This window comes from Hoplias malabaricus, chromosome 15 (assembly GCF_029633855.1).
Source record: "Hoplias malabaricus isolate fHopMal1 chromosome 15, fHopMal1.hap1, whole genome shotgun sequence".
Lineage (NCBI taxonomy): Eukaryota > Metazoa > Chordata > Actinopteri > Characiformes > Erythrinidae > Hoplias > Hoplias malabaricus.
In genome coordinates this window covers 10,600,187-10,625,209 of record NC_089814.1, presented here as the reverse complement: position 1 = coordinate 10,625,209, position 25,023 = coordinate 10,600,187, and the positions used below count along the sequence as shown (strand labels likewise).

The following is a 25,023-nucleotide window of genomic DNA, read 5'->3' as shown; positions in this document are numbered from 1 at the left end:
CACCTCCACATTACACTTACAGGAGTTTTTGACATCTCTTTCCATGAACTCCCTTTTCAGAAAAGGTAAGACATGTACAAAGAAAAGATTTTCAATGATTTCACTAACCTACATTGTTGTATTTTGTAAGAATAAACAAACTAAGATATTGATTTTTGCAGCACTCTTCAAAAAGGTTAGGACAGCATCAAAATAAGTGTGAGACTATAAAAGACAAAGCAGGAACTTCTACAAAAAGCATAAATAGGTCGTTGTTTATCGCATTATGCTAAAATTTGTGAATTTGTCAGAATTTGAGAATTCCATAGTGAGACATTTCAGAGAGTCTCTGTGCATAAAGGCCAAGGGTGGAAAGCATTGCTGATTGTGTGTGAACATCAGATGATACTGTCTCAGAAACTGTCATGCTACAATGATGGACCAGAGTACTTTGGAAACTATCTTGTGGAGAAATGCAGTTCTCTGGGCCCAAAGTCATTTGAGAGACTTAAAGACAGTGGAAATGTGTTCTGTGGTCAGATGAGTCTAGGTTTGAGCTTTTTTTCCCAAACATCAGATTCTAAGTGCCAAAGATGATAACAATCCAGACAGTTACCAATGATCAGCATCTGTGACTGTTATTTTGGAGAGACATATGTTTTCATCTGCCCTGTGAAGGACTGGCGCCCCCTCCAGGGTGTATTCCCGCCTTGCGCCCGATGATTCCAGGTAGGCTCTGGACCCCCCGCGACCCTAAATTGGATAAGCGGTTACAGAAATGGATGGATGGATATGTTTTCATCAAGTTAAGACATGTTTTGCACAAGTTAAAGTTTTTAAGACAAGTTTGCACAGCGTTCCTTTGTAGACCTAGAGACAATTCCTCAATTCCCAAATGATTAAAAAAAAAGGGGATATGACCCAGTAGTAAACATGACTGTAGAGGCTTTTTCTGAGTGTGTTGCAGGCATTGATTCATTCATTATCTGTAACTGCTTCCAAGGGTCAGGGTTGTAGTGGATCCGGAACCTACCCAGAATCACTGGGTGCAAGGCATGGACACACCCTGGAGGGGGCGCCAGTCCTTCACAGGGCAACACACAGTCACAGACACTTTTGAGTCACCAATCCATCTACCAACGTGTGTTTTTGGACCGTGGAAGGAAACCCAAATGGACACAGGGAGAACACACCACACTCCTCACAGACAGTCACCCGGAGCGGGACTCAAACTCACAACCTGCAGGTCCCTGGAGCTGTGTGACTGTGACACTACCTGCTGCGCCACCGTGCCCCCCCCTCAAAACACTGAAAATCTTTGGGCAGCACGGTGGCGCAGCAGGTAGTGTCACAGTCACACAGCTCCAGGGGCCTGGAGGTTGTGGGTTCAAGTCCTGCTCCGGGTGACTCTCTGTGAGGAGTTGGTGTGTTCTCCCTGTGTCTGCGTGGGTTTCCTCCGGGTGCTCCGGTTTCCTCCCACAGTCCAAAAACACATGTTGGTAGGTGGATTGGCGACTCAAAAGTGTCTGAGTGTGTGTGTTGCCTTGTGAAGGCCTTGCACCCAATGATTCCAGGTAGGCTCTGGACCCCCCGCGACCCTAAAATTGGATAAGCGGTTACAGATAATGGATGGATGGATATCTATAAAATAAAGTTTTAGGCGAATTGACAAGTTACAGATTTCAGTATTTATTGCACTTTAAGGAAGTGTCCTAAATTTCTGTTAATGGGGTTTGTAAATCCATAGGCATTAATATGGAATTGGTCTCTCATTTGCAGCTCTAACAGCTTCCACTCTTCTATGAAGGTTTTCTACAAAATTTTGGAGTGTGTCTTTGGGAGTGTTTGCCCATTCTTCCAGAAAAGCATTGTAGTGTCAGTCAATGATGTTGAATAAAAGAGCCTGGTTCTCAATCTCCATTCTAGCTCATTCTAATGTGTTAGATGGGTTGAGGTCGGGGCTCTGTGTGGGTCAGTCATGCTCCTCCAGACCAAACTCACTGAACCATGCATTTATGGACATTGCTCTGTGCACCTGGGGCACGGTCATGCCAGAGTAGAAAAGGGCTTTGGCCAGCTCCTGAAAATCAGCCCCATAGCATGATCCCTCCTTCACCAGTCTTCACAGTTGGTTTAATGCAGTCAGGCAGGTAAAGTTCTCCTGGTCTTCTTCAAACCTAGCATCGTCCCTCAGACTGTCAGATAGATAAGTGTGATTTGTCACTCCACCGAATGTTTCCACTGCTCCAGAATCCAGCGGAGACGTGCTTTACACCACAGCATCCAATGCTTTGCATTGTGCATAGTAATGTAAGACTTGTATGCAGTGGCTCAGCCATGAACAGCTCCCAGTCCACAGTTTGTGTTCTGATGTTAATGCCAGAGGATGTTTGGAACTTGGACCACTTTAGAATGACCCATTCTTTCACAAATGTTTGTGAAGGCAGATTGCAGGGCTAGAGGCTTGATTTTATACACCTAGCATTGGAATTTAATAAAACACCCTAACTCAATTATTAGAATAGGTTTGTCCCAATATCCATATAGTGTATATCCACTGATTTAACCTGTATATAGAGGTTATATATCAACCTCTTTTTGAATGAGGCAGCCAATCAGAACAAAAGCCATTTTAACCATGCGAATGCACAGTTAGGAATTATACCAGTAGAAGTTCCAAGTGCTGGATTATGCTTGCCTTTTTTTGAAATAGGAAATTATAAATTCAAACAAATCAGCCAATTTCCTGTTTCTCTGTACAATAAAAATACTCCACCCAGTCAGACAATGTTATATAACATGTCTGCATTTTTTCAGGGTAAGATTCACAACCAGTGCTTTGATTCTGTTCAGCATGAAGCAGTTAAAGAAGATGAATAAACAAATGAACACCTGTGTACCATGACTGACCATAATCGCTTGACTTTGCTCCACCCATGTGAACACATTAGCAGGGTGGCAATTTGGTGTAACCTCAGATATAATCTAAGGGATGAGAAAATGGAAAATGTAAACAAGACATCATTAATAATAAAAAAAAAAAGATAGGATTTGAAAATTATTAAAACACACCAGGATGTGTTGTAAAGTTTGATGAGATTTTATTAGTACACTGTACAACTTTGATTCAAATATTTTTTTAATATTACATTGATCCACAATGGTGCTACTGTATTCCAAAACCTGCTGACAAGCATCAGGCGATAACATTTCTCTAAAGATCACCATATGCACATATTCACTGCTTTCGATAGAAAAATACAAAACCACAGGCCACCCATAATCGACAGAAACAGTAACACACAATGACAAACAAATAAAAGTCATAAAGCTGTAGAACCTTTGGTGGTGAGAATAAAGCATAACAGCCAATACGTACAGCTTGAATCCAACATAAACAGACTTTACTGCAGATCCCAGGGTTGAGTAACTCTTTCATTGCTAAATGAGGTTATCAATTGTGAGAGATTTCCTACTGAGATGAAAACAAAAGCATCCATCATTGCTGACTGGTACAGTGGTCTTCAGTGGGTACAGAGAGCATGACACAGGATAAATAGAGGTCAGACGCAATAGGAACGTTCTGACACATTGACAGAATTACCATTACTGTCTTGAGCAGATTGAGTACTGTATTCAAACTTAAGGCTTTTTAAATACATTGTTATATGGTGGCATACACTTAACACATTCTCAGTCAAACCAATACAGAAGGTGGACAAAATACTAAGAATGCTGGGATTAATGCAGCTTGAATGGTCATTTTCTCCAAAGATGATTCTGACACCTAATTGCCTGGATTTATCTGAGATTCTGTAGTGTTTCCAACATGGCCACTGACTCTGTGGGGGACTTATTCTATTCAGCATAGACTGACTAGTTTAAAGTTAGCAAAACAAACCTGAAACTCCACCTCCACCTGAACAACTGCTTTAATAAATATGCTTTTCTGTGGTAAAATGATGTATTTCTCCTTTAGGTATAAACAATAATCAAGTCATATTACTGTCAGTGTTCCAGAGACTAGCTTGTGCTTGTTAAAGCACTTAGGATGTTAAACCTGGAAGACCGGTCGTAATCTAAAGCTTAGCAACACTAAAAAGTACAGCTTTAATCTTGACTCACTGAGGTCTGTGCTGAATCTGCTAAAATGAAAAATGTAAATATTTGATCTGTTGTTAATATGAAACAGTGGTACAACAAAAGTTTTGGTTTATAGGTCAGTAAAGCCCCCTTCTGTTGATGTATACTGACGTTGAGAGGTAAGTACAGTGGGTTGGAAAAACTACAAGCATTCTAGGGTCAGGCTAATAGCTAAAAGCTAATAATGCTAATGTAGGAAGCAAGATTCCACTGCTGCTAGGAATCTAGCATTGTGCACTACAGCACTGACTGAGATGCAGTGCAGTAGTACAGACTACTTCACAATATGACCACTCACATATTAAATGCTATTTTAAAGCCAGAATGCCCTTTTACTTTCTTAGCTACTTCTGTGACCAACAAATCTGCTGTTTAGACAATGTATTTGTCACCGATCAGCCAGCGTGTCTTTGTAGGATATGTTGTGTGTTTTTTCCACCCACATTTGTAACAGGAGTGTGTTCCTTAGTATTGAAACTAAAAAGATATTTGATTCAAAACACTGTTCCTTTTAATGGTGTGTCCACTCTCTGTATCCATACTGCTTAACTACTGTTGGTCTCTACGGCTGCATTTCCACACAGCTAACCTTTCTGTAAGATTTGGAGTTCAAGTTTGTCTGCACCATTGAAAGATGTTTTGTCTCTGTGCCATTAAAATAGGTTTTTATTAGGAATGAGACATGTCTCACAGTACTGAACATTATATTGTAAATACACTGCATATGTGAACATGCGGATTCAAAGTGAGATGTACAGATAGAACATTATAGTAATGAGTAACATTCCTGACTGAATAGTTGGAACAAAGTGAAACATGACATATACAAGATATTGTATGAATCGGCATGAGACAAATATTAGAAGTATAGGAACTGCTACTATAAAGAAAATCACAGTAAAGGCTGAAGTAAATCTACAGCTAACACTACATTCAGAGAATTTGGGGAATTTGTTTGATGGGGCCTTGCGGGCTTTGACACTCTCTCTCTCTCTCACACACACACACACACACACAAAACCATGTCTCTCAGTCTCAAACATACTGACGGATATTCTATTAATTCCAATGATTTTTAACATTGCTGAGTAATTCAGTCATTAGGATTATGTTTTCATAAATAAGGTCATTCAAAGTGTTTTGTTGTAAAATAATTCACTGTATTTCGTTTTAACATACAGACGGTCCTCGGATTACGTCAGTCCCGAGTTACGACGTTTCGTGGTTACGACACATCTCCCATTTACTGTATAAAGCCTTGTTTCGACTTAAGTGGTTTTGCGTTGTAAACGTCGTAACGTGAACTTCCGTGTTTGGTGTGCGCGGCGGAAGAATACACGGTTACACGGCTCGGGACCGAGGAGGATAGGTGTTAGGATACGTGCTTACAGTATGTTATTTACGTACAGTACGTACGTAAGTTCCGACTTACACCGAAAATCGGTTTACGACGCGACGTAGGAACGGATCAACGTCGTAAGTCGAGGACCCCCTGTATTTATGTTGCACAATAACTGCACTGGAGAAAAAAGAAAAGTGAACCCAAACTCCTGTGGATTAAATGAAATGTTGATAACTATATAGTGGTTAACCTATCACAGCTTGTATTTACCTCTCCATGCTGAGAGGTTTACAAACAACATATTTTAATCCAATAGCTGTTCTTATCTCTAAATGACGTCACAAACCTTTTTGCTGCATATTGGTAAACATTTCTTGTAATAACCTTCGACGCCTTTGGGGTAATAAACACTTTTAGTTTTCACAACACCCTGTCAACAACACAAGACATTTCAAATGAGACAGCTCCGACTTCACATCTTAAAATTACCCAGAGATTTTAAGAAATCATTGGAATTCGTTTTAAAAGTGCTTCTTTGTGCTTCATTAATTCCAATATTTAATAAAACAACAGTTCTAGGGTCTGGACTAATCATACTTTTAAAATACAAGAGAAACGCAATAAAATTTCACTGCAATCATATCATAAGGCCTCAGCTGGGGAATTCATATTAAACCTCCATTAACTGTGGTTTGATTCCAGAAAATGAACGGAAAACAATATACAGACGTTTAGGTCTTTAGATCAAATTTCATGCATTCGATTCCAACTAGGGACACATTTCTTGGCCAAAAAGTTAACACATCTGCACAGTATTAGGACACTAATCACAACATAACCCCACACATTAACTGTCTGTGTGCATTTAGAACACATGCAGGGGCCGGAGGTTCGAACAAAATCATTACAAAGTAATTCTTTCCAATCTCCTTTCTTCTTTTATATAAATATTTTTTAAATAATTATTAAATAGCTAATCAAATCTACTGAATTAAAAAATAATATGGGATAAGGAAAGTCTTCCTAAACTTTTCAAGGAGTAGCATATGCAAGCAGTGGGTATTCAAGGTAGAAATACACCAAGAGCTGCTCCCCCTATATTCATTTGCCTATTCAACGAGTTTTGGCTTTCCTTCGTACGCTTTTAGGTGACTTCGGTACCAAGAGACACTCCTTACACTTTCTATCAACATGCGTTATTTATGACCTGATTACATGCAGATTTCATTGCCCGCATTTAAATATTGGTTGCAAATACACCTCAGATTAGTGATCGAATCATGAATGGGTCATGAATCTTGACCACATTCAGCACGAGTGTAAATGTGTGAGAAAGTTTGAAATCCTTTTTACAGCAAATCACTGGTTGTACTGATGAGCTTTTTACACGGGGAACAAAAAAAACAAATCAACTCTGGCCACACTGGACATACAATAGATCCAGGTTTTTCTTGAGTATACGAAACACATTAATTTAAGGTGTAAACAAGCTAAAAACGACCAGCTACATGATGGTAAGCCAAAGCAGTGTCCACAACAGATCTCAGACCAGCTCAGTGACAAGAGGCAGGGCTTATGTACCATGACTTCCGCAGACTGATGCTTCGATGGCCTGAGCAAATGTTCTTTCAAGATCAAGAGTGATCACAGATCTGGTTTTAAAGCTGTGTCAGTCCAACAGAAGCTGTCATGTAGATTTTACTAAGCCAGTGTTTAGAAGCAAGCTTCAGAGAAGGCCAGCCTTGGCTATGTGAAAGACAAATTCTGTATAACTCTCATTTCAAGGCATCACAGATGCTGGTATTTCCTTTGATATAAATGCAGAAGGTTCCATAGTTCAGGAGTGCTACTGTAATTAGGCACTGATAAACTCATTCCCTGTTCTGGTCCAGGGTCTTTTGCTCCATACCAAGTAGCAGGGAATATCGGTGATATAAATAGAACAAATGTGGAAAGATCCCTTTTAGACAAGGAGATTTGGTCAAATTTATGCTATGGCTGCAATGTCTGGAGTGTCCAGTTGGTGGGGGGCTTGCAGGTGAAAAGGAGTATTTCTCCAGCATCTGGTTTCATTTAACTCACGCTGGTGTTGAAGCTGGAGTTGTTGCTGCTGCAGCTTTCTTCATAGGTAGGTGGTGGTTCTTGAAATGAGAAAAAAAAAGACATGGAATAACATTATATTTGTTGCCAATAGAAACAAAATATAGTATATTTATTCAATCTAACCTCTCTCTCTCTCTCTCTCTCACTCTTTATCCCTCTCTCTCTCTCTCTCTCTCTCTCTCTCACACACTCTTTATCCATCCCTCTCTCTCCCTCTCACTCTCATTCCCTCTCTCTCTCACACTCTTTATCCCTCTCTCTCTCTCACACACACACACTCTTTATCCCTCTCTCTCTCTCTCTCTCTCTCTCTCTCTCTCTCTCTCACTCTTTATCTCTCTCTCTCACACACTCTCACACTCTTTACCCCTCTTTCTCCGTCCAGAAAAGGAACTGATGTAATGATATTAATATATATTATATATAGTTTCCTTTTTAGATTACTACCTCCACATATCTGGTGTTTGACGTCCCGTTCCGAAGACACATTTTGCATTAGGAGATATTTTGCAGTGAATATAAATCACTCACCATGTGGATATTCCCAGCTGCTGTACTCGGGGGGCAGAATGAGGGGGCAGGTGGTGGGCACAGGGGTAGCATTACCATCAGTGAAGAAGGGGATTGTGGCTCCTGTAGAGACGCAGAAAAGCGGGGCCGAGTTCTCTGCTGTCTGAGTGTGTGGAGTTTGGCTAGGAGCATGATTAAAAGCACTGGGGGACATGGTGGGAGCCTGGCCAGAAGGGTCCTGCTGAGAGTGGCTCTTGGTTGAAATCTCCTCACTGGCCAGTCCCCCTGCACCTTGCTCGGCCTCCGGGTCTTCGGCAGGGGGGGCACTCGGGACCACTGCCCCAGGGCTCAGACTCTGCATTGCTGGAAGTGGAGTGTGCTGAAGAGGGTTCGGTGGAGGTGGTCTCGAGGGAGTTAAGTTCACAGCAATGTTTCCAATGTAGATGGGCAGAGTGACCACAGTCTCGGGAGACTTCAGTGATACCTACGAGAGGAAGAGAAAGTGATGCTATCTTACAATTCAGCTTCTGTTCGGATAAAGACAAGGAGGCTCTGTGATCACTTTCTTAAAACATTCCAACACCTCTACATTCCAGCTGGGCAACATGGCCGAAGAAAATATTACTTTTACAACAAGATGGAGAATGGCTGAAGCATGCTCTGGCTGTATGCGAAGTATTTATTATGGAGACACTGGAGCTGTAGGACGACATCTAGTGGCAGCATGTGAAAGCCTGACAATATCTGTGCCTGATAATCAGTGCAGTAGGTGAGGAATGAGGCCTCTCGTGACTAACCTGGATGAAGTAATCGATGTCTATGAGGCTGCAGCCCGCGAGAGCCGACTGGGGAAGAGGAGGAACAATGATCTGCTCTTTCCACTCTGCATGTTTACCTGCCTTCACACCAGCTCCCTCCACCTCTGCTATGGTCCGCAAATCAAACATCTGTCGCTTGGTTTTATAGGTCACTTTCTGTCCCGAAAAGGTGAAAGATTATCAGTGACAATAAAGCTTTTTAAAAATGCATTTTTATATCAAGAGGTTTAAATATCGGATGACAGTGTAAAACATCCATCCATCCATCCATTATCTGTAACCGCTTATCCAATTTAGGGTCGCGGGGGGTCCAGAGCCTACCTGGAATCATCGGGCGCAAGGCGGGAATACACCCTGGAGGGGACGCCAGTCCTTCACAGGGCAACACAGACACACACACATTCACTCACACACTCACACCTACGGACACTTTCGAGTCGCCAATCCACCTGCAAAGTGTGTTTTTGGACTGTGGGAGGAAACCGGAGCACCCGGAGGAAACCCACGCGGACACGGGGAGAACACACCAACTCCTCACAGACAGTCACCCGGAGCGGGAATCGAACCCACAACCTCCAGGCCCCTGGAGCTGTGTGACTGCGACACTCAGTGTAAAACAACACAATGTAATTAAAAAAAGCTAGTTATAAACCTCTACCATGATGGGTTTTGTATATAAAAAATCTGTCCTCCCACCTGTATGAGGCTGGCTATCACACAGCCTGTGTCTTTGCCAGATTTGTTATGTATCTCAGTTGAGAGTTTGATGATTTGTCCTGGAGTGTATCCTCTCAGGTCACTGCTAGCCGTCAGCATGAGCGTGCCTGTCTTTACTAGGAGGTAGGTGAACTTCTTAGTTGTCACGGCGCAGCTGGGTTGCTGGAAAAAAAATTTATATTTAGGGACTAGGGGTCAAACCAAACACATCCTAACAATATTTTCCGCACTTGGTGTTTAAAGACAATCCACAGATGTACCAAATCACAACAATACGTCATTTTAAAAATATGAAAATCACTGTTTATTGAAACCTCACATCTACTTAAGGTGCATCATCTGTGGACAAAGACAGCGGGAATCTCTGAAGCAGCTGCACATGAGCCAAAGGTTGCCATGTCAAATGTCACGTGAAGGGCAGGGGGTATGAAGCACTGAAACTACTCTGGATCCACCCAAAACCAAAAATATTGAAGAGACTTTTGTAATTCCAGAATTAACCTTCCAACTTTAGTAGTTGGCTTCACTAATGATCCTGGGGCAGAGTGCAATCAAAACCTCAAAGACATGTTCACATGTTGGATGGGTACCCATAAATTGCTGAATCAGATATGGCTGTTCTGTTGAATTGAGTATTGTCAATGCACTGAACTGATTTGAAAGAAGAGCTCTGTGAATTCTCACCTCTATGCCAGGCACCTCGTTGAGGTTGAGCATGTTGAGCAGGTAGAAGGGCCTCTGTGTCTTGTAGTCCTTAGAGAAGCGTGGTGTGTCTATTACAGCTCTGATTCTGTACATAACCTTCCCAAATGGGCCCTCGAAGGAAGTGGGAGCATGTGCTGAGGAAGACAATTTTCTGAAAGTTAGCTGGTGTTCATATTTCATCACAAGGAGGAAACACACTGGCGGTTGTCTCCTCACAGACAGTAAACCGGAGCAGGGCTCGAAACTACAAGCCCAGGAATCTGGAGCTGCAAAATGATTTTAATGTGAAGCAAATCTGCTGCATAACTGCTCAAATGGACTCTGGGAAGCTTTACAATAAAATTAAAGTAACAAAGTCAGGGAAGTCTTATAAGGTGCACTGTCCAAGACTGTACTCATCTATATATCATTAAACAACTAATTTCAATGTAAAGGTGTAGTGGATTTAAGGGATCATTAGCAGAGGAAAAAGCCACACTTTTTTGTTTTACTGTACGCAAGGCCTTTTTTATTTAACCTTGGGATTGCCCCACCCTCTGGAAACTTGGGCACTCCCCACACATGTTTTGCTCTCCGCAATGAGACCAGCACAGCCCAAAAAGCTTTCTCCAAGCAAGATGGCCAATTCCACTACCAAATATTTAGTACAACCCATGTTCCTCCACTGAGAATAAAATGTGTTCTTCGGAAAAAAGAGCCACTTACACTGAGACAAGACAAGTTTCAATGCTGGACTGAGTTTTTTCTTCATGGAGAACACTAAGTTCTGCAGAAAGACTCCAACAGAACACTGATCTCACAGATTTTCTCCTAGAAGCGCTCTTCCAGGTCAGTGACTTCTCTCTCCACTGATGTGGGGTGATGGCACACAGGGAAATACTGCTTGCTCTTCTCTAACTCTAACTCTAACTTCATCAGGACAACTACACTTTAAAACCTCCTGTAAATTAAACTTCTAAAGTTACTGTTGTGCTGTATGGTATTGTTTACATTTCAGGCATTTACTTACTTACATTCAGGGCACTTTATTTACTTCTCTCAGCGTTAAAACACAATGTTCATCTACACCATTTAAGGTGGAGTGAATAATTGTAATGAGATGCTGACTACAGCAAAGAGGGAGAGCCTGAGTTCACTGCTGCTAGACTCACCAAGGTAAAAACCGTTGTGTTGTTTTCCCATGCTCCAGACCTGAAGGAGCATTGGTTTTCTTCACATTTTACCAAGAGAGAATGTCTGTTTTTATGCGCCAGTGAGGAGTGCTGAGGTGTGCTCACTCACACCGGTGAGGGGAGCTCTCGCACTGGTTAACAGGGCTCTTTTGCGCCATCGTTGCTACACTTTCATACCGACAGAGAATTACTTCACATTGCATCTCCACAGTAGTAAGTCCCTTAAACAGAGTAACTACTCCTGTTCTCACTGGACTTTTATACTCCATGTTGGTTTGTAACCTTGTGTGTTGGTGTTTGTAGACCTCTGGAAGCGCTTTTGGTGATGGAAAAGCACCAAGTAGATATGATTTCCTATTATTATAATGTTCCATGTCTGTTCTGTTCAGTGACAGTCATAATAACATTAGCTGTTACAAATACTATGAGTCTGTTGTGAGTGAGTCAGTGTGACTTTGTCAGCTTTTGCTCTCTGCTACAAGAATTGCTCTACTGCTACGAGAGTGAGGCTGAAGGGAAGATTTACTATTTTTGTTTGGCTCTGAGATGCTACTGTGACACCTGCTGGAAATATCTTGGACACTGCACCTTTAAAATGACAGAAAGGGTGTCAAAACATTGATATTTCATTACAATAAATTAAGATACATTCAGTATATTTCAAAACAGTAAATCAATAAACACAGGTAACCAAATATAAATAGATAAATTACAGTAATTCAATTACAGGGGCTCTTTAGCACCTTATTTACCTTACTTTAATTTAAAATTTTATTGTAAAAATAGACTGTAATTCCAAACATTTAAAAGCTAGTGTACATACAGTCCTTGGTTAAAAATGCCTTGGGTTACTTCTTATGAAAAGTATGTGGAAAAAGCACATTTCATTAAAATGCTGGGTAAAGTGATTTAAAGCAGTTGGAGTTGGCTGAGCCACGAGCTAGAGACCAGGTCTAATTAGTCAGGGCTGGATATAGCCCTGCCTCTAGAGGAGATCTGTCTTATCTAAATGGTCTCTTCCTTCACCGTGATAAGACAGTGACTAGTAGGGGCTCATTTGGTGGAGCTAATAATGGAGGTGGATGACAGAGACAAACAGGAATACAGAGAAGAACAGAGTGAAACTTCCAAGTAAAAAGATGAGGGAGGACTTGTTTACGTTTTTGGCTGCTTTGGCAGGAGAATGAAGGACTGAGTATTACAGAATAATGCAGAGTCATCCACAAAACTCAGTGATGTATATAACACAATAGAGTTTCCAATTTTCCAGTTAAACGTGACAAGTGGTTCTAAAGACGCATCAACCAAATCTGTTTTATAATAACAAAGGACTTGTGCGCTTGAATCAATAATGTTCAATCAAGACTCCCAAGCTCGGAGCAAATAAGGACTTTCAGCAATGGCTTTTACTAAACTCTTCCTCTAAAAGGCAGTGATACCATTCTTATAGAAAGGGCTATTGTTAGAAGTGTAACCTAAGTGCAGACAATTCGCCAGATACAGAGAGGCCAGTCAGTCACAGTTGCCATTGGCTCTTTTCTCTAGTAAAGATCTGCTCTGTTCTGCCATTTAGACTAGCTGACCATTTCTGGATCCACTCCTTTAACATCCACTGCCCATGCAGGAGTATTAATAATGACAGCTTGACCACTGTGATTCAAAGAATTAAAATCATATCCACACTGACCCTGAAAGGTATGCTACAGAATGCTAATCTCAAAAAGTAGTTATGAGCAAAAACGTTATGTTTAGTGCAGCTCCTGTTGTTGTTTTTGAAGAATTTGAATGTGGTTCTGGACTTAGACAGCAGAGGGCACAGTGTGCTATCACTGGGGTTATATTTATTATTCAAGGAAGTCATATTCTGGTTTGTATAGGACCACTGACGGCAGAATTTAGTCTAGCACACCCGGTCCAGCTCAAGGAGAACTTGGCTGACTTTACTGTTTACAAGATGCTTGGCTAATCAGCTACATGTGTGGTAAGTTGGAAAACTACTAACTTGTACAAGTGCACAGGAAACTGTTATACATTATTACACACCCTGCAGCACATTTGGCTGTTGTTGCCCACCTCCCATGAAGACATCTGCATGTGCCTAAGCATCTCACCTTCACAGCCACCGACCGACACAGGGGCAGCCTTGGGATAGAGGTTAGAGAAGCTAGCTAGAGGCCGGAGGGTCACTGGTTCAAAAAAATAATTCACCGCTAAAGTGCCCTTGAGAAAAGCACCAAAACCCCAAACGGCTCCCCCCGGGGCTCAGAAGTGGTTGGCCACCCCCTACTCCATTTGTGTGTGTTCACTGCTCCTACTGGGTGTGAGAAACGGGTCACTAGTGTGTCTCTGTGTGTTCACTGCCACGGATGGGTTACGGGGATCAATATATGTGACTTCCCTTCTTCTTCTTTCCTCCATCTAGCACTGTTCATTCCACACCATGCTCCTATTATACTTTCTTAACCCAGTTAAGTTTGTTCTTAACTTAAAAAACATGAGAACTTTACAAACATTCTAACACATCATTCACACAGCTCTTTTTTTGTTCAGCTAAAGTGCTCATCAGATTAGGATGGGTTCCCCTTTTGAATCTTTCTTCCTCTCTAGGTTTCTTCTTCATGTTTTGAGGGATCTTTTCAAATATTTTTCTTTATACAGTAAAGTAATGTCACTGTATGTACAGAGTGTGTTTCCTGTGTTCTCCCAGTGTCCGCATGGGTTTCCTCCGTGTGCTTCGGATTCCTCCCATAGTCCAAAAACACATGTTGGTAGGTGAATTGGTGACTCAAATAAAAGTTTCCATAGGTGTGAGTGGGTGACCGAATGTGTGAGTGTGTGTGTCGCCCTCTGAAGGACTGGCGCCACCTCCAGGGTGTGTTCCTGCCTTGTGTCCTGTGATTCCGGGTGGGCTCCGGACCCACAGCGACCCTGAACTGGATAAACGGTTACAGACAATGAATGAATGAATGAATGTATTGCCACTAGTATTTTGGCCTAGGATGGTAGTAACCATCACTGTTTATGGGAGCTCATGCAAGCTGTTTTACTGACTGCTGTGGGAACCACAGGATAAGAGCTGAAAATAGAAAAAGCCCTCACCTCCACCACCACTATGACCACCAGCATCAGCAATACGCTTCAGGCACTTACAGCACATTTTGACCTCACACCTGCATGCACCACATTTAACACTAGAAAACCAACCCAAAAGAGTCTTGAATTCTTTATAAAGAGCAACACTTATCTGTACAATCCTCACTCTGTATAAAACATGAAAGAATGAAACGAGATGGAAACTGAACCATTATCAGTTTAAGCCCGTAAGGTCCTTGTGCTCCTTTCTCTATGTAGTAACTTTAAAACGTTCCCTTTTTCTCCACTAAACTGTTTATGTCCCAAAAAGCATTTTTCAGAACGACCAAGTTCCAACTCATCAACTCATTATCCCTTAACAAAAAGGCTGTTTTGTTTCTGCACCTTGAATATACGCAAAAGAGGCTGTTTGGTAATGGAGTTCATTCAGAGCCCCGGCTGACTGGTACGCCTGCCAGAGAAAAAGATGTTTCAATGTTCTGAATGTTTTGAAAGGCTGTGATGATACATTTGCTTCCCAATACCCATGATAAACACATCTGCTAATGATCTTCTACTATGATAGCTCAACTATTGCGGATTTAAAACCGACTACTTTTGCAGCTTACTTTGCATGAATGAAACCTGGGCTGTGTTGGGAAGGATGCAGAATATTTAAAACTTCACACTGTTTTACATAAAACAATATTTGCATACAGATTTTATTTTTAAAGACAAGCAAAGAATTTTTTTTATGACGCATGCTTTTAAAGAATAATCAACAGATTTCTTTTCAACATTTGATCTACTGATCCTTAATCTTACCTGGGATAAGAAACTGAAAAGTGAAGTTGTGCTCTCCAGGTGGCAGGGTCCCTACAAAAGAAGACAGGCAGAGATGTCAGAACAGAAAGAGACAGGCTGGAGGAGAAGGTGTGTGTGAGGTGGGATATGCATGCACATTGTCTATGGGATTATCACTGTGCATTCCAATCTCAACTGAGTGTAAAGATTAGTGAAAACTGTGGCATACAAATCATCCATTATCTGTAAGCGCTTATCCAGTTCAGGGTTGCGATGGGTCCAGAGCCCACCTGGAATCATTGGGCGCAAGGCAGGAATACACCCTGGAGGGGGCGCCAGTCCTTCGTAGAGCAACACACACACACACACACACACACACACACACACACACTCACTCACACCTACGGACACTTTTGAGCCGCCAATCCATCTACCAACATGTCTTTTTGGACTGCAGGAGGAAACCGGAGCACCCGGAGGAAACCCACGCGGACACAGAGAGAACACACCATCTCCTCACAGTCACCCGGAGGAAACCCACGCAGACACAGGGAGAACACACCACACTCCTCACATACAGTCACCCGGAGGAAACCCACGCGGACACAGGGAGAACACACCAACTCCTCACATTCACCCGGAGGAAACCCACGCAGACACAGGGAGAACACACCACACTCCTCACAGACAGTCACCCGGAGGAAACCCACGCAGACACAGGGAGAACACACCACACTCCGCACAGACAGTCACCCGGAGCGGGACTCGAACCCACAACCTCCAGGTCCCTGGAGCTGTGTGACTGTGACACTACCTGCTTCCTGTTAATGAGTAAATTGTGATATGTGCCGTGCTTTTAATATTTTCGTTGAAATATTTGTAACTCAATCAAAGAAAATCAATTAACAATAAAGTGGAGATTCGACACATTTTATTTGAGGCATTCGTGTTCCTAAATAAAAGCAGAGAGGTTTATTACTATTTAAAGACACTGATCTATATGAAAAATACAGCCACTAACCACCATCCAGCAGTACTTCAGAAATGATTAAATTAAGATTTCCTGGGTTCAAGAATATTAAAGCCAATGTGATGTATATTGATGATAGTAAAACCAATTTTGGGGTTTTAGGGTGGATACTTGACTTGTGTGAAGCTGACATATGGAATGTAAAAATACTACAAATAAACATAGTTCTGTTGTATATATTGCGTTTTACCCATTAGAGAAGCATTTTATTCTGCTCAGTTTTGTTCTATGAAAATGTGCCGTGCAGAGCAGCTTAAACAGATGGCATTTAAATGCGATTGCAGCTGCCTAAGAGTTATTGCACAAATCTCCTCTTGCTTACATGAAGGAGTGTCTGAGACAGGAAGAGGTCTGATAGAGGAAATGATGAGAATAAGCAGTTCAAGTCTGAAGAGCTTGACTCTGAAAGTGCAGAAGCAGCTGTCTGTTGGATCTTAACCCAAACCAGGCTCAAGATAATGACGCTTATTTCAAAGAAAGCCAAAACAGTTCATCTATTACAATGAGAAACATACTGTCATAGGGACGACTGCCTGTGCTATTTTTGACTACCTAGAGCTGTCTCTTTCTCCTATGGCATATATCATTGTGCTAGGTCTAAAAGGCCCTCAGTCTTCTGTGTGATCTTTTCAATGCATTTGATTGAAGAAGGAAGTGTGGCAAGGCACATATAGAGCTACAATTTTTAGGTTTCTTAGTTCTATGGTTCCTTCAGAAGATGAATACGCATATCCTCTCTATGTGTGTGTGTGTGTGTGTGTGTGAGTGAGTGTGTGTATATATATATACGCAATTAAAAACTGTCATATATTTATCAAAAACAGTACAGTTTCTCAGTTTTATCATAGGAAATATTGCCTTAATGTGCACATGAAGTCCTGCAAGGACCTCTGGAACACCCAGAAACAACACCAGCTCAAAGAGGTCAACAAAGGGACACTATTTAATACTCCAAATTCTGGCAGTATTCCAGTACCTTGCATACCACATAACTATTCAACCTCTAAAGAAAAAGAGAGAGAGAGAGAGAGAGAGAGTGAGAGAGAGAAAGAGAGAGGGAGGAAGGAAGTGCACACTGAATGTGTGTAAGACCAGTGAATTAATCAATACTTATATTAATAATTAAATTGGTACTGACAGGAAGCACACTCTATATAATAGAAAGTGCATGACCCTTTTCCCAATTTTAAATCACAAAAACAGTGTTACAAAAGCCTTTCCTTGGACAAATGCTACAGGGGCAGTATATTTAAACATTTTCATTCATTATCTGTAACCGCTTATCCAATTCAGGGTCGCGGTGGGTCCAGAGCCTACCTGGAATCATTGGGCACAAGGCGGGAATACACCCTGGAGGGGGCGCCAGTCCTTCACAGGGCAACACATGCACACACTCACACATTCAAACACTTTTTGAGTCGCCAATCCACCTGCAACGTGTGTTTTTGGACTGTGGGAGGAAACCGGAGCATCCGGAGGAAACCCACGCGGACACGGGGAGAACACACCAACTTCTCACAGTCACCCGGAGCGGGAATCGAACCCACAACCTCCAGGTCCCTGGAGCTGTGTGACTGCGACACTACCTGCTGTACCACCATATTTAAACATTTAACATTTAGAATTCCAAGTTCTCCAGGTTAGAGTATTTTACTTAGATTTCCCCCTTCGATTTGGATTACGTTATTTGCAATCTTGCCTGAAAAAGGATAACTTCTGCCTAAAAATGAATGAAATAAAAGAAAAAAGGACCTCATCTCCAAGATATATAGCTTTCTAATTGATGAATCGTTAAAGTAATCTTTAAAGAGGCTGGAAACATGGAAAGCAGAATTACAGGGGGATTTTGCCACTGAAGATTGGGTGAAGGCATGTCTGAAAGCTCAGTCACAAACTATTAATACACTACTTAAATTGTTGCAATAAAACTGGCATATATGATCACCGGAAAAGCTTAACAGTTACACATCAAATGTGGCAAAAAAGACACACTTTTTCACTGTCTTTGTCAGTGTAGTTATATTAAAAAAGTTATAGGAAACAATGAAAGCTTGTATAGAGCACATACTTTACAAACGTATTCCACTGGACCCAAAGCTTTTCATACTGGGCTTACATCAACCAACTACAAAATCAAGCAAAGTCATTGGAACTGGGCATATTGCTGGCTAAAAGGGATATTGTCCGATCATGAAATGATTCATTGTACTGAGTATAGGCAAATGGCTTGGGGAGCTATGTACAAGTTTGCCTTTAGAGAAAATTACTTTATATCCATGCGTTCATAACATTTGGGACCCATTTATTGAAATTTTAGAGTGTACAGGCTTAACCCAAGTGATGGAAGATTCATAGGCTGTGTAAAATTTCCACTAAACTTTCCTCTACAATTAAAAGATTGTAGAGCCCAACACAACTGCAAACAAAAGCGTGTACTTTCTTTTTTTCTTTTTTTAAATAAAGGGTGAACATTATTATATATATGCCTGTTGTTCTGGTGTTTTAACATTTAATATACAGGGGTTGGACAATGAAACTACACAATAATTTATTAGTGTGGTGTAGGGCCTCCTTTTGCAGCCAATAAAGCGTCAGTTGGTCTTGGGAATGACATACACAAGTCCTGCACAGTGGTCAGAGGGATTTGAAACCATTCTTCTTGCAGGATAGTGGTCAGGTCTCTACGTGATACTGGTGGAGGAAAACGTTTCCTGACTCGCTCAATAATATTTAGATCTGGTGACTGTGCAGGCCATGGGAGATGTTCAACTTCACTTTCATGTTCATCAAACCAATCCTTCACCAGTCTTGCTGTGTGTATTGGTGCATTGTCGTCCTGATACACGGCACCGCCTTCAGGACACAATGTTTGAACCATTGGATGCACATGGTCTTACTGGTGCAATGTGTAATTAATGAAGATTGGCCACCAGGGTGCTTCAATTTAGCCATGACACCTCCCACACTACAATGACAGGTGTTTCAGTTTCATTGTCTTACCCCCTGTGTGTATATATATACACTCACACACACACACACACAACTCTTGCACTTTACTGCCTTTTTGGACTTCTGGTAGATGCTAACTGCATTTTGTTGCCTTGTACTTGTACAGAGCAATGACAATAAAGCTGAATCTGTCTTTTCATATATATATGTACTGCTGCATCTAAATAAATTTGATACAACATGTTTTGATGATTTGTAATTGTCATTTGAATAATACACGTATAGCGTTAACAGTTACCTGTCTGCTCTTTACTGTATATTCCTTGCTGCTATAACACATGTAGAACATAATACATCACACCAGTGTGCAGTAAGAACACGAGGCAGCACTCAGCTCCTGCAACCGGACACTTGGTAGAGCTCTGTCCACTCTGAACGGCCACATGCCGCAATGAGGAGAAGCAAAGGCCCTTTAGCAGTGTGCTACTGGAGGCTAGAAACACACTGCTTGGGCTCTGGAGCATGCAGCCCAGGTCTCTAATGGGTGCAGAGCATTAACTGCTGGCGAAGAGCAGGAACACACTCGCTGGCTTTGTTGGGCCAAAGGCCTGGAGGAGTGTTATTAGAGGCAGCATATCTGTCTCAGAGCTGCCTCTAAAGCTCCCCCCACTGCTGAAAGGTCTGCTAGAGAGCAGAGGTAAGACAAGCTACTGCTTGTACACTAACAAGCAATCTCACTCTCACTAACACTGATCTGTCTTGGAGCATCAGCCAAGAGCTCACACTTCCACACAGGTGAGAACACAGGCTCTCAATGAGAGAGAGAGAGATTCATACTTTTCTACAGAAAGGATGTATTGCTTTCTAAATCTCTAACTCTACAGCCACACCTGTTTAGTACATTACAATACATCAATTATTAATTATTATTAGTTATTTTCATGAATATTGTAAACAGTCTGTGTACTTCTTCTGCTTGTTCACTTTGTTTCATGTCATACATGAGTGCACTCACCCAGACAAATTCCTTCTATCTGTAACACACTTGTGAAATATATATTGATTTGAAAATGGGAGACCATATCTTTTATAACAAACTTAATAATCACTTTTCACATCTATTGCTCTGTCCATGTCAATGAATGAATATAGGTGTCTACTAAACATATGCACAATCTTTTAATATATTAAAAAATACAGTATAAAATGTGTATATAGTAAAATGGTTAGGTTTTATGTGCAGACACTTGCTCTCTGAAGAGGATTTATTAACTTATTTTTACTTAGAATATTACCAAAACATTGCAGCATTTGTTTATGATTCATTATTTCATAAAAGCTAGGGTTTCATGAATGTGTCTGTCACATAACTGTATAATAATTGTACCACAATTATTTGAGCAAATAACATTTAGTGGTGATTTACCACAGCAATTAAATTTCATTATCATTTGGTTTTGTTGCAAAAAACAGAAAGTGAACTGGGTGTGTTTTCATCGGTTAGGCTGAGGCAAATAAATGTATGCAAAAAAAAAAAAAGAAAGAGGAAAAAGCATAGACTGAGACACACAATGCAGGGTACAGAGCCTGGTAAAATACAGTGAGACCATGGCTTAAAAACCATACTTTCTACTTATGCGTATCTTTAACTGGAATGTGTACAGTGTACTGTGTACAGTAATCCCTCGCTACTTCGCGGTTCATCTTTCGGGGATTCGCTACTTCGTGGGTTTTTCCAAGGGGTCTTTTTTGTTATTTACATCTATTAGACTAGGTATTAGACTAGGCCTGTAGGTGACAAAATATATCATTTACAAGTATTTCTTACGTACAGTACATGTATTGTACGGTAAATTTACTTACGCTAAATCACAGCTTAGGAATTACTCTATTAAAGAAACTGGTAGGACATCACATGTAGTTCCAGCTGAAAAACATTATAGAATGACTGTTTAATGCAAAGGGTGGGTTGTTAACAGTAACAGGGAGGGTTTTAAAAATTCGTTTTTTGTGGGTGGTCTTGGAACGCATCCCCCGCGAAAAACGAGGGATCACTGTACTTCCATTTTATATTGTGTCAAAATTTCATGACCAACAAATCAATAGTCCAAAATAAATTAATATTGCATCTTGTTAAATCAATTCACAAAGAAATATTACGATTTTTTGTTTATTTAAGGTTTTGTTCTCACAGAAGCAAATTGTGATCGTGAGAAACTGGTGCATGATGTGAACGAATTACAAACACTGCAGTTATATTATATTATATTATATTAGATATATTATATTATAGAGCAGTACAGTAAGAATGATCCGGTGAATCAATAATATAGTAAATGTTCTCAGAAAATGTGAAGGTCTTGATTCATTGAAATGCCAAGAGAGACTCATCTGTAACTATGATAGGTCAGAAAAAACAATGTGACTGGACAGAGGAGGCTTTTTTTTTGGTACATATTGTAAATGCCAATACCGTGATAATGATTTTACATATCGTTGGTGTCTAATTAAAAACACGTATCTCCCAAAACAGTAACTTTACAGGAGAAGAAAAAAAAACCTTCTTAACTTTCAAAGGAAGTGAATGTAAAAAGATTTTATTCCAAGTAATTTTTAAGCATTTGTATTGGTCCAGTCATCGTTTTCAAGTTTTCACAGGACGGCTGCTGTGTTCAAATGATGTAGTAAACTAACCACAGGGATATGTTATATTTAGCCTAAAATAATCACAAGAATAACAGCATATAACCAAACAGAAACATGGGTTTCCCTATAGAGCCTGTATTAAACACTAGAGTTTTTCAGCTGGGATGATTTGGTCCAGAGCACACACGAGTTTTTGCATGAAAATAAATTCATTTACATAGACTGGTTAGGACCTATACAGGCAACAAGGAGGAACAACAGTCATGTCCTTCTTCTAATCACCCCATCAGAGAGACGAAATTCATTAGTGACACACTCAGAGCAGACAGACAGGAAGGAAAACAAACAAACAAAAGCACACTGTGAGCCACAAGTGCAAATACTGTTCTGAAGACTCAAAGCAAACTGCCAAAAAATCTCACATAAATCTTATTTGTAATTCCCAGCAGTCACTTCTTTAACTTAAATATACAAAGTCTTCTACGTGACAGAGATTATAGACAGTATAAGATCTATAATATGCTCTGTTCCCTAAACAAGACGTGCACTTGGTCATTATTCAGACTAAACAGACTTCCTTCAGCACACTTTCTGTTTCGTGGAAAGTCATTTTTGGGTTTTGTCTGCGGTGTGATGTGCAGCATCCTGTTTTCCTGCCTTGCATTGTGATTTTTACTCTAACTTCTTATTGTGGCTCTACTCTACTCTTCCTGACACTGTGTTTACACGTTATTGTTCCTCCTTTTTCTGAATAAATTATGTCTGAATTATACAACTTACGCATCTGCTCAATATAAGCAATGCTGGAGTAGATAAAGGGAGATGACGAATGATTAAATGCACTCAAGGACAGAAAGCACTGTGTAAGAATGAGTCCATCTCCTCACCTTTGTCCGCCACGGACAGCATGCTGCTGACATACTGCTCCTCCACCATCCATGAAGTGTCGTTCATCTTGCTGGAGACACCACATGATCCCACACAGTTCACCTTGATGGCTGCAGAGAAAGGACACCAGTCACTATTCAGCCTTTCCACTAAATATTTCAGAGTAGGTTTAAATGATGAGCAATGACCGCATTCTGGAATTTCAATATGTGACATGAATTCATATCAGCCTTGTTGGTCATCCCAAAACGTTAAGTAAAACTATGACAGTACTGACATCAGTACATAAAAATGATATTTCTAACCTCTTATATAGAGTGACTAACAATTTGAAAGCAGTCTTAGGAGTCTTGCCCAAGGAGTCTGGGTACAGCATTGTGTCAGTACAGCAGTGGGAAATCAAACACTTATAGCTACTTACATCTAGTCCCATCAAAATAAACTGGTTTAATGGCTAGTTTTACACAAAGATTTGGCTGGAGAACAACTAACCCAAGCCTTGCATTCTGTTAGTACATTTCAGGGTTGCTTCTGTCCACTCGTTAACACTATACCAAAGTATTAGTCTCATGTGTGACCTCAAAATCTGACTATATTATATAAATAATAAAAAAAGACATTAAATAGCTGCCCTGTCATAAAGGTTTGAGTATTTGAGTACAGTATTTAAGAGAAAGCACCTGTCACTCTGATTTGAATCATAATGTGCCAGAGGCCGAGCACCCAACAATAGCTTCCTTTGGTCATGGAGGCTATTATGGTTCTCCACAGGCCATTTTAGTTTCTCCCCCAAACACAAGCTGTTGAAGCATGACAGAATGATTGAGCATCGCGGAGCAGAAATACTGGAGTACTGTGAGTGCAGATTCAAAAGCTGTGTACTTTTTAAAACTCCACACTGGATCAATACACACATGGTTATTCACTAATATTAGTGTTTGCCAACACAGCCTGCAGGGACTACAGAAATGTCCACACTTTTTCAGGAATGAAAAATGGCAAACAAGTCAATACTCCAACTGTCTATGTAGCCTGCACCTGATGTATGGTGAACGTACTGGTGTGAATGGACGCTGCACATTGATGGTGGCTGAAGCAATCTTACCTGCCTTAAGGCATGTAAAGGAAGTACCATTCTGTAATTATTTTAAACAAATGTCGACTACATTATATTTCTTCAAATCTCTTTTAAAATGAACATATTATGAAAAAAATTGTCTTGCATTTGTGCATTTGCCTGTGATTTAAAGGAACAGGAGCCGAAGGTGGTCATTCTAAACAAGGCTCTGTATACTGTGTGAGAACTGTGCTGTAATGTATACTCCATGTGGTATTCTGATGAAAACATGCCACAGATGTTTCTGCAAAAAAAACACTACGTAGTTTTTTGCTTTAACAGCTTTAAAATATACACATCTTATTAAATATCACTGGGAGACAGCTCCAGGGTCTTGGGGCTATGAGGAGTATCTGTGAGGAGTTTGGTGTGTTTTCCTTGTGTGTGTATGGGTTTCTTCCAGGTGCTCCAGTTTCCTCCCACAGTCCAAAACCATGTTAGTAGGTGGAATAAGAGTGAAAAAAAGTGTATGTGAATGTGTGAGTGTGTGGTGCCCTGCTATGGAATAAGATTACTGTCAAATAGAACTTGTGCATGCACACTAAATTTCACAGACATATTTACAAGGTGAATTATTATGTGTATGATGGCAATAAAGTCAAAATGACATCACTGGAAAGGCATAATGCATCAAGCAGATGACCAATTGATTCGATAGTGTGCTTGTGTGGTCTGCTGTGTCTTGTTTTGAATTGGTGGCGGCAGCAGTGTACATTTTAGAAGTTTGATTCTTGGACTGAATGTACAACAGGAGAAATGAAAAAAAAAAAGACAACATTTATTTGTTTTCCATTTGAACACATAAAGACATGAGAATCAAGTCCATGTTCTTGTTTTCTCATTTCTGTCTCCAAATCTAATGTACCATTCATTATTTTGAAATGTGGTTGGGCGTACAACACCCTTTACACCACATTACACCACCGCAGTGTGAGCGATCCCCTGTTCTTTAGCGGCTCTCCGCAGAGCAAAAATAAAAATCCAAAACTGGATGTCAGTGGCTGCTGGGTTGACAGGGTTGCCAGGTT

At 40.8% G+C, this 25,023-nt stretch overlaps 1 protein-coding gene across 1 annotated transcript in view; it reads right to left on the bottom strand.

The window, feature by feature from the left end:
• Positions 1-3,073: 3,073 nt before the first annotated feature.
• The window catches only part of arrdc1b (arrestin domain containing 1b), a 47,429-nt gene continuing 25,479 nt past the window's right edge, over positions 3,074-25,023 (bottom strand). Inside the window, exons 2-8 of the mRNA XM_066645486.1 lie at positions 22,878-22,988; positions 15,387-15,437; positions 10,297-10,451; positions 9,592-9,774; positions 8,875-9,051; positions 8,099-8,561; positions 3,074-7,605 (exon numbers count right to left, since the gene is read on the bottom strand). Coding sequence (XP_066501583.1) covers positions 7,538-7,605; positions 8,099-8,561; positions 8,875-9,051; positions 9,592-9,774; positions 10,297-10,451; positions 15,387-15,437; positions 22,878-22,988 — 1,208 coding nt within the window. The 3' untranslated portion in view covers positions 3,074-7,537. The remainder of the gene's footprint in view (positions 7,606-8,098; positions 8,562-8,874; positions 9,052-9,591; positions 9,775-10,296; positions 10,452-15,386; positions 15,438-22,877; positions 22,989-25,023) is intronic.